The sequence below is a fragment of the Lepus europaeus genome, chromosome 5, assembly GCF_033115175.1.
Source record: "Lepus europaeus isolate LE1 chromosome 5, mLepTim1.pri, whole genome shotgun sequence".
NCBI classification, from domain to species: Eukaryota; Metazoa; Chordata; class Mammalia; order Lagomorpha; family Leporidae; genus Lepus; species Lepus europaeus.
In genome coordinates, this window is record NC_084831.1 from 128,132,850 (window position 1) to 128,143,106 (window position 10,257).

The window sequence follows — 10,257 nt, forward strand, 5'->3', positions numbered from 1 at the left end:
TGGTAAACCGGAAATCCAGTTTTTCTGGATGGACCAATACAGAAGAGGAGGAGCACAGAGAATATTGTGGTCAGGAGCTGCATGAATGCATCTTGCACTCCAGTTGCTGCATCTGGCTAAGATTTTATTCCATTTGGGGCGCTGAGGCCACTAATATATTTTCTGTATCTACTATGATAAATGTCAACATGGGTGGGCCAAAAATGAAAGATTTGACCTCCTTTTGGTTCAATTTCATCTTTTGCATGAAAGTTGGGGCCACAGAAAGGCACATTAGGAAATTCTTCTTTAGAGAATTAGAGAAGACAAGGGGTGCAGGAAAGGGGCTGATAGGATTTAGCACTATTTCAGTTTTCAAGTTCAAGACAGTGGGGAAGGAGCAAATCGAACCATGATGCAACAACTCTTCCTTTTCTCTCATTCTCCCTCTCTCTCCTTTCTGTTTATTTTTGTTTCCAAAGACTTACCTCCCTCAACCAGCCATTTGCCCTGACTCTGTGTATAAGCTGATGCTCAGCTGCTGGAGAAGAGATACCAAGCAGCGTCCCTCGTTCCAAGAAATCCACCTTCTGCTCCTCCAACAAGGAGACGAGTGAAGCTGTCTGTGCCTGGCAACATTCCGAAGGCCCAGGTCTTCCCACAAGACCGACCACTCACCCACGCTAAGCCACTTCATCCGGACATTTAGTGGACCTGAGGGACAGAGGCTGGTTTGCTTTGTTCTCTCTCTGTCCCTCATCTCCCCCACTCCCTCCCTTTACTCATATATATATATGTATGTATATATATATACATATATATACACATTTTTTACATTAAAGAACTAAAAATGAAAAAAAAAGCCTAGGGCATATAAAATATAGTAAAGAAATCTTACTTGATATTACCAAAGTGTTGGATAACAAAGGCTAGAAATTTCAGATAATTTATAAAGGTGAAATATGCTTGTGTTTATTAATGTGCAAATTCTACAATATTTTTTCTATGCAGCCTTCTAAAAATATCTTCAGAAAGAAAAACTTGAATAATAGTAATATCTTGGGAAACGTGGGATTAGGCCTTGGGAAAACACTTTATAGGTGTGGAAAATCTGAGAACATGGTGCACAACAACTCATTACAGATGCACGATCCATCATTCTTTGTATTTCCCTCTCCTGTCAATGTGGATAACCATTGTTGAAAACTCAGTTTCTTGGAATGAATGTTTTGTTAATTTATGGACAAGGGTCATGGTTGAAGTCTGTATATGAAATGATGGGATGTGGATGGGAGAGATGGTATGTTGCAAGGCCTTGTGAAGGAAATTGTCATTTACGGCAATAGACAAACAAAGAGGACCTCATTCATGGAAGGATTCTTGAATAGATAATGGACACAGGAAAGATAGTTTAAGGAAGACAGTTAACAGGTGGGCTTTTCATTATTTATTTGTGATTTTTGCAGACAGTTCTCTTCTTTGTCTGGTCAGACATTTCCATATGTGTGTGCATGTGTGTTGCAAGTGAGAACCTGATTTTTAAAATTAGCAGACACTGTGTTTTGATTTCTGTATGCTAACCCCTTTGGTTCATCTTGACCAAATCTTTTAGCTATTCCAGTTAATGAGGACTCAATAGGACCCATGGACTGGGGGCTGAGTTACTCAGCCATAAGTTTCTAGAGACCATGTGTAACAGGGTATGTCCAAGAAGTTGAGTTAGGACCAATAAGGGGAAGTTACAGGGAACCTGATTTCCACCACTTATTAGGGGAAACACAGCTAGAGTTAGAACATATAAGGATGAATGCAAGGGAAGTCATCAGTCATTGAAGATTCTGTTCAAATACAGGTTACAGCATATGCATGAAAAGTGGAGGTTTTAAAACACAAGGCAGAGGGTTGTATGAGATGATATTTCATGCCCTTCTAGAGAGATGCGGAGTGAACATCCCCTGCCACTGCTTAGCATACATGCTTCTGCCTCCAAGAGGGTGAGACCAGCAGAAAAGAAGGCATTTGGCTCTGGTCTCAGAATTCATGGAGGCCGATACCCTGTTAAGTGGGAGTCCCCTCAGAGTGGATTCTGAGCTGTCACATTTCAGAAATTCTTAGGTTCTCTGGAAAGCAGCAAAGGAGGAAAGGAAACCCGACACTCCGTTGAGAGGAAACAAGAAAAGATGACAGAAGCAGCTTCCCATGCTGAGAGGACATGTTCTTGACCCTGTGGGTCTCCTGTTGCCCTCACCACCCTACCTTCCACGAAGTCTCTCCACTTGGGTGTTTCCCCTGTTCAGCCTCAGTGCTCCAGGCCACTCCATAAGCCTCAATCCCAAGCCCTCCAAAGCCATTTTTCAGGTCATCTTCTGACCATAGCCAGAGCCCTGTCCCCATGGTTATCCCATGACTTGGCTCTTATTCTCTCCCAGCACTAACTTTGGAGAGATTATTGTATTGAGTCTGGAGAGCATTGATTTGGGAACTTTGATCTTTCTCCCCCACACCAAATGTGTAAACTTGGACAAATCAATGTCTCCAAATTTTGTTTCCTTATCTTTAAAGTGAGGGAATGGGAATAAATTTTCTTGAAATCTCTTCCAGTTCTGTTAGGTCCAGTGTTTGCAGTGTTTGGATCAATAACTGCTGCAGATTCAGGAATCTAGTTACCACCTGTGAGAAGTCACTGTAATAATAGCCATAGTAACACATGTTATCCTTATAGTGCCTTAAAGCTTACCAAGTGTTTCCAATATACATTATCTTGTTTGATGTTTGCAAGTCCAGGCATGTCCTCTTGTGCTTTGGGACCTGCACACTCTGATTTCAAAGTGTTAACTTCATTAGAAGTAAAGAGACATGAAATCAGGATGCACAGCCAATTCCCCAGATCCATGTGCATCTGGTAGGACTATGCCCAGACAGTGCCATGGCTTTTTATGCAGCATGAGAAAATAATACAATTTCCCCTTCCTTATTACCCCAATTCACTGTATTACCTACTTATTACGTTATTGCCCGATTCACCGTATTCCATGATTCTGTAAAAATCACGTCTAAAGTGAAATAATCAGGATTTCCTTGTTTCAGGTGGCTGCCAAATAGGCATTCTCACATACAGAAATCTGTGTGTGGGATAAGGAAGACTACCCACTGTAACTGAGGCCTTTGTGTTAGCAACACAGGCATGACCTCTAGCCTGGTCATACTCACGGGTCTTAGCACAAATTGAAGGGATACAGTGAAGTCTTAGTCTATAGAATTAAAAAGCAGTGCAAATCTGAACGAGAGGAATGAAACTAGGGTATATTTGGAAAAGGAGACAGGAAAAATGATGAGAAACTGTGGGGCAGTTTTGCAGTAAGGTATCTCCTCCATGGGATAGGCAAACTGTTTTATGGCCAGGCTATGTTTTTGACCTGCCACATCTAAAATTATTATAATTATCTGGTTAAATGCTGATAGCCATGTCCAAATCTTCCTGTGTGGTTCACACACACACATGATCTAAAAAGATCTGGAGTAGAAAGAAGCACCCGAAGAGAAAATGTGGTTTTAAAATGGCAAAAAGATCCTTTGTGAATGTATAAGGCTGTGTAACAGGGTGGATTGTATGTAAGTGGGGTGAACAATGGGTATGTGAATGTGCAGGGACTGAACAGGGAGGAAGGTGAGGGCTAGAAAGGAGAATACAGAGAGGCAGTGAGGAGTTCTCAGGAAAGACACAGCGAAGAGTCAGGTTAAGCAAATAAGAAACAAAGGTAGCTGGAGCGGTTGGGAATCTAGTCAGAGCAGAAAACAAGTCCTTCTGCAGGGAGATATGAGAGAGAGAACAGAAGGATAGACGATATGGATGGAGAAAGAAGAAATTCTGCATAAAGGGATGACAAAGATTTATTAAAAACGAAAAGTCAAGTGCAACGTATGAAAAGGAAGGCGGTTTTTTTGAGTTTTGAGAAAGGAGATGTCCTTTGTGGATATAAAAACACATAAACAGCCACCAGGGAATGACCCTTTCATTTCAGAGGAAGTGGGCAAGGGTGGCAGTTTGAACACCTGTGGATTCCAGACAAGTTCCAATGCTGCTGAGAAGAATCCAAATCATTGCCTGAACTGGACTTGGTTTTCTAAGTGCTGCTTGGGAAATGAAAACCTAGAAAGGGGAAAGGGAGAATTTATGGGATTTCATAAATCTCTGTGTTCATTTCGCTTTCCTCTTGTGAGTGAAATCCATGTTCACTCATGCCTTTCTCTGCTATGCCCAGAACAGCTACAGGCAAACATGGGAACAGAAGAGATAAGTTAGAGAAGGTGAAATCTTGTGTAAAATTTGCACACAAAGAAGTAGGTGTCATGTTGGAAACATGTGTTTTCCTAGTCTCATCCAGGCTTCCCACAAGAAAGCCATGATGTGGGGTAGACCATGTATTTTAAGTAAAGGAGAACAGAAGGGGAGTGTCTGAAGGAGGGAAGGAGATGAAGATGTTATAAGAAAATATACTAAAACAGAATAGCATCTGTTTTGCCCAAAAATAATAAAAAGAAAAAAAAAGAAAGAAAAGGAATGTACAGTATGAGTATATGGCTATTAAGTCTTTGATCCTCAGTTGAGTTCTAGACCTGGAATTTACCATTTTAGACTTTTATTTCCAGTAAGCATGCACATGGTAGGTCTCTATTGCTTCTGGAAGATGTAGATCCTGGGAAATGCCTCTGAATTGAAATGTAACATTTTTATAGAAATGGATGAATGCTTTTTCCACTTGTTAAATGTTTTGAAATGCTGAATTGAGAAATAGACTGCAGAGGTTAGTGGTGATTTGATTTCTGCATGCATTCTCAGATACCATTAGCTTCACGGCTTTGTGACAGAAGGGGTGAGTAATTGTTTGGTTGCCAAACCTTTTTAAACATTTAGCTATTTTGAAATAATTTAAGGCTCACAAGAAGTTGCAAAAATAGCACAGAGCAGCCTTACCCTAGATTCAAATTTCCTCATTAACAATACTATACCTAGTCGATTTTCAAAATCAGAAAATTGACCATGGCATAATACTGTTAACTGAACTACAGACTTTATGGGGAATCCCACTAGTTTTGCCCAACATGTACTCATGTGCTAGATACTTTCAACCCTTACTGATTTGTAACCTGGTCTTGGTTGGATGCAGCTGAGAGACAGTATCTGCAATTCTACAAGATTCAAGAGAATATAAGAAATTAATCTGTTCCTTTCTTAATGAGCAATATATTGCCTACACTGTTTCTAAATTTTTTAATTAGTTTGGCTCTTTGACATCTGAAAAGGTCCAGGGATCATGTAGAAGGATTAGGCTACACAAAAAAATGGTAAGACCTGTCCATGACTTGTTGTCTAGAGAACTAAGTATAGAACATAGGTGGTTCTTGAAGTTCCAACAAGTGATTGCGATTGCAGTGGGGACAAGCAGAGAACTGTAGGATAAATCAGTATTTTGGTCAGGAGTTAGGTAGCAATCACTGGCACCAAGCAGAGCTTATGGAAGGAATATAATACAACAGTATGGATTCTTAATGTGTGATAAAACATTGTTTTCCGAGAAGTTTCCTTTGCCCAAATATCTATTCTTGAATAGAATAACAACCACATAGGATGAAACTGAATGAAAACACAACCTGGGGAAAAGCTGAAAGTCTGGTTTTGTGAATTACAGCATTGTGTTTTTTTTGTGTTTTTTTTTTTTGTTTGTTTGTTTGTTTTTTGTCAGGCAGAGTGGATAGTGAGAGAGAGAGACAGAGAGAAAGGTCTTCCTTTTTTGCCGTTGGTTCACCCTCCAATGGCCGCTGCGGCCAGCGCATGGTGCTGATCTGAAGCCAGGAGCCAGGTGCTTCTCCTGGTCTCCCATGCGGGTCCAGGGCCCAAGCACTTGGGCCATCCTCCACTGCCTTCCCGGGCAATAGCAGAGAGCTGGCCTGGAAGAGGGGCAACCGGGATAGAATCTGGTGTGCCGGCGCCGCAAGGCGGAGGATTAGCCTGTTAAGCCACGGCCAATTACAGCATTGTGTTTTATAACATTATTAAGCTTAATATTTAAGGATCACAAGATTGTAACAGTGTGTGTCTCATAAAGTTCCTAGCACATAGTGAGCACTCAATAAATATTTACTGCATGTCATTTTTAGAATGAATAAAATATAGAAATAAAAAGTTGTCATCGAGCATTACTAGGCTGAGTTTAGGGAGAACTTCTTTGCTGTGACATAGAGGGTTTATTTCCAAATAAGAGGAAAGGCGGGAAAGTGCCCAGATTTGTACCTGGTGAAGGCCAGCCTTCAGTGGGTATGCTTTCTGATGGTGAAATTGATCTATGGAAATGCCATATTCTTTGAAGTACTTAGACACCAATGAGAGGCAGTTCTGGACAAGGCATCAAAACAGAGACCAGACTTGGCCACAGACTCAGTGCACCTGAAACAAGCCAACGAGTTTCCCCTGCAGACACCTTGTCGGCAACTTTGTGCATCTCTGCTGGAGAAAGAGCTGAGGCCTTAGCCAGCCTGCACTTACCCACAGTCATGATCACGTGTCAAGAAGTTGCAAAGAGAGCCGAGGGAAAGCACTATGAGATATGGTCATCATTGTCAGTGAAAAACTGTTTTTCTTGAAAAGAGGCTTGGAAATAACTGCAAATTGGGAGAATTCCTACAAACACACCAAGCATCTGTAATCTAGTGTATCCGTGTTATGTTCTTTTACTATTCCTGATAGTCTGTTCTTCTACCCTGCTGTCTGGTGACTTTTCTGAGGACCGAGTTTCAGCAGCAAAGCGGGGCACTCCGTCATGAGGAAGAAGCATCGGGCCTTGCTCTTGCAGGCGTTGGGGGATGATGTGTCTTGTTGAGGGGTGAATAACAAACGGATTTAATTCCTGCTTAAAACAATCATTGTATTCCAAAATAGAATACGAAAAATTCCTCTGTAATAGAAAAAGAAATGTGACTCCAACTGTATATTTTCTTTTCTTTATTTATTCTCTGTAAGTCTGTCAGATGATAAATTGTAAATAACAATGATTAAAGAGTCGTGCTACTGATGGATCCCTCTTCCTGAGTGAATTGCTTCAGTTCTGACTGTTGTTACCCTACTCCCTACGTTATTTCTGGAGAAGCCATGGGGCACAGGGCCCAGTTGGGGTGGGTGTGGTGTGGACAGCTGTCTTTTGGGGCTATCTGACAGAGGGGTATTTAAACAGGCCTTGAAAACATTAGTTGAATACATTAGTTGACTTCATACTGGTAGAAAAGCATCTTGGTTTTGGACAAATCCAAACATACTAGAGATTGGGATTTTGTGTCCTCACAATTAGTCCAGTTCTAGAGAACCCAGTGCAGGCAAAACTGTGGATGTTTATTGTTATTGTTCCAGATTTGTCTTGTTTGACACACAGAAATGCCTTCTCAATCAAAATACTATCTGTCTCTAAACATGCACAGATCAACAAAGACTAGGAACAACCAGAATACAGACTCACACTTCACAACAGAGATCAGGAGAAAACCATCTGGAACAACACATTTCTGATTTGTCCCCTGAAGAGTAAGTTTATATTTTTAATTTTCTGAGCATGATCTTTCCAGCAAGGATCATAGTGGGTAAAGGAATGGATATAAATTTTCAGAGAATAGCCAGAGGACTCATGAAAGCACACCCTGACTCCTACACTTGATCCTAGTCAAAAGGCTAAGAAGCGGTACACCCTGACTCCTCAGTGTGTCTAGTCTGCAGGTCTAAAGGCTAGGTGTTCTACTAGCTGTGTGGTGGGAGTGGGAGTGGGAGGAGGGACAATGGAGGAAAACACAAACAGGAGAGCAGAGATGGTTAAAGTGACACCACACCACTTGTAACGCCAGGCCAAGATTTAACAGTTGATATGTTTATGGTATAAACATGCTATACGTGTATTTGAATATATAAATCCCTGGGCACAAAGATTATATCTACTCTTGAATTTGAAATAACAAGTTAAAATTGCTTGTTGGCCTTTTGGCTAAGATCAAGTGTGAAATAACAAGTTAAAGGACTCTGTATATTATTCAGACTAGCAAACTGATTTATCTCCATTTATAATTGTATATTCATTTCTTAGTTGAAGAAGAAATGTACACTATTCTATCTTCTGGGTCTTGAATCCTAAACAGCACTGACTCCCAACACACAGCCTCTTATCGTCTAATGAACTGGGCAAAATCCTGCTCCCAAAGCTGTTTTGGGTCAGGTTGAATGTTTAACGATTTGAAGGGAAGAGGGCTGGGATGAAGAGTTCATACAAGGGAAGCCACATGGCACTTCCAGCAGCATTCTTTTGCCTCTGCAAACTAGAGACAAGTTACTGCTGGAGAGTTTTGTATGGACTGAGAATAGGGCTCTGTTGTGGGAGCTTAGATGCACTTACCCATCCTCTACCTAAGGACTGTTTCAGGTGCCATAAAAGGAAATTATTTCAAGGCTTAGGGCAAGGCAAATTTACTACATGAACCAATAAATAGTTCCATGTTGCTATGTTTGCTCCATCCCAGTCATGGGACCACATCTCATTGTTCTGGTTTTCAGGAAAACAGAATGAGCTCATGTGCAACACCTAAGATAAACAGCCTGGGATGATAAAAATCCCAGCGAGGGTCCAACATAGTCACGACACGGTCACTGTTTCTCGGTTCTCAAGGAACTTTTACTTGTGGGGGCAGAAGGAAAGAGTGGGGAGGGGAGAGAAGAAAAGAGAAGGAGGAGCTCCAACCCCAATTCCCAATGTCCCTTTATACCCCAAGTCCCATGGAGCTCCACAGCCAATAGCGGCTCTCTTCACGTGCAGTTCACGCTGGTATCGTCCAATCAGATGAAAGGGCGCGTATAGTCTCAGGTCGAAAGTTCATCTGTTTCACCTGGTTCTTCCTAGTTGTTTATGCAGAGTCCATTCTGTTTCATCTGTTTCACCTGGCTGTTTTCGTGGGCCTTGTGGTCGACTGATTGCTGCAAGCTATGCAGATGAGGAGGTTCTCACAGGTGGCCAGCCTGCGGTTCCCCACACCTATGCACTTAATTGGCAATGACAGTTTATTATGTGGTTACTGAGCCACATCCTACATGTGATAAAATATTTTTAAAATACAAAGTTGATTGACATCTAACAGAGTTCTATTCTCCTGGTCCCTCTGGCACCTCAGCCCATCATAAGCATCTTGAAAGCAGCAGCTTTAGCTGAGTAAAGGAAGAGGTTGGAGTGGCCTCACGAGGCTTGGATGGAAATCATGGTGGAGAGATCGCTGATCTCACTCTGAAGTCTTCTGGCCTTCATCTAATCCATAGCCTGTCCTATGCTGGTTGTTATCCTATGACTGTGGGGATGCTGAACATCTGGGGTCCAGCCCTACCTCCTCCTCGGCAATAATTAGTTTCCTATGTAATTGACTACAGAATTCTCTCTCTTTTACATGTCACCTCCCAGCTCCAGCATGTTTTAAAAGGAGCTTTTTGGGCTAGACTCTCAGTATTGAGGTTAACTATACCCCAGGATGTTCAGAAAATATTGTTAACTTGTGGTTTCTTTAGAACAGTAAGATGAGGGTAGAAGCTGATTTTCACACCAACTATAAAGAAATTTTATTTAGGCATTTAATGTTCAAATAGATTTGTTTGTTCAAGCTATATTTTATTGGTTCAAGTGATAACTAAACTAGCTGGTACCCTTCTGGGATCAAAAGCCAATATAGATTATGTGAGGCTTTTGTTGAACCATTGTTGATAAATAATGAAAACTTTGAAAAATGCCATGAAGTTGATTAAAGCATTTCAGTAGAGAACTATGATGGTCTCTACTAACTCGTCAGGGACCAAGTCTAGTGATAGGCTTGCTGAGGCTGCTAGAAATCCAGAAATCCAGAATAGCCATTAGAAACTTCACAGCACTTTTATATGTTATGGAATCTAATAACAAAAGAAGATGTTCGTAGTTTTATGGCTTTGCTTCTATTTCCCTAGCAATTATTATTATATGTATTTTCCAGGAGCGTCCATCTGGGAAGTCTCGGAAATACAGAACCGCTCCTTTACCAGAGTTTGCATTATTTCAGAGAACCAGGTTCTGAGATTGTCTGATTCCACGCCCATGATTCTCCATAACATTCTTCATGAAACCCATGTTCATTGTCAGAGCATTCTTCACAGGAAGAGGTCTGGACTCAGAAGCTGCGCTGTACAGTGGCTCAGCGCCCCATCAAACAGGGATGGGAAACTAACATGACACT

General features: G+C 41.4%; 1 protein-coding gene across 5 annotated transcripts in view; it reads left to right on the forward strand.

The window, feature by feature from the left end:
- DDR2 (discoidin domain receptor tyrosine kinase 2) overlaps positions 1–7,053 on the forward strand; it is a 164,432-nt gene extending 157,379 nt beyond the window's left edge. For all 5 annotated transcript variants that reach the window (XM_062192640.1, XM_062192639.1, XM_062192642.1 and 2 more), the window contains one exon: positions 462–7,053. In XM_062192640.1, coding sequence (XP_062048624.1) covers positions 462–596 — 135 coding nt within the window. In that variant the 3' untranslated portion in view covers positions 597–7,053. The remainder of the gene's footprint in view (positions 1–461) is intronic.
- The last annotated feature ends 3,204 nt before the right edge of the window (positions 7,054–10,257 follow it).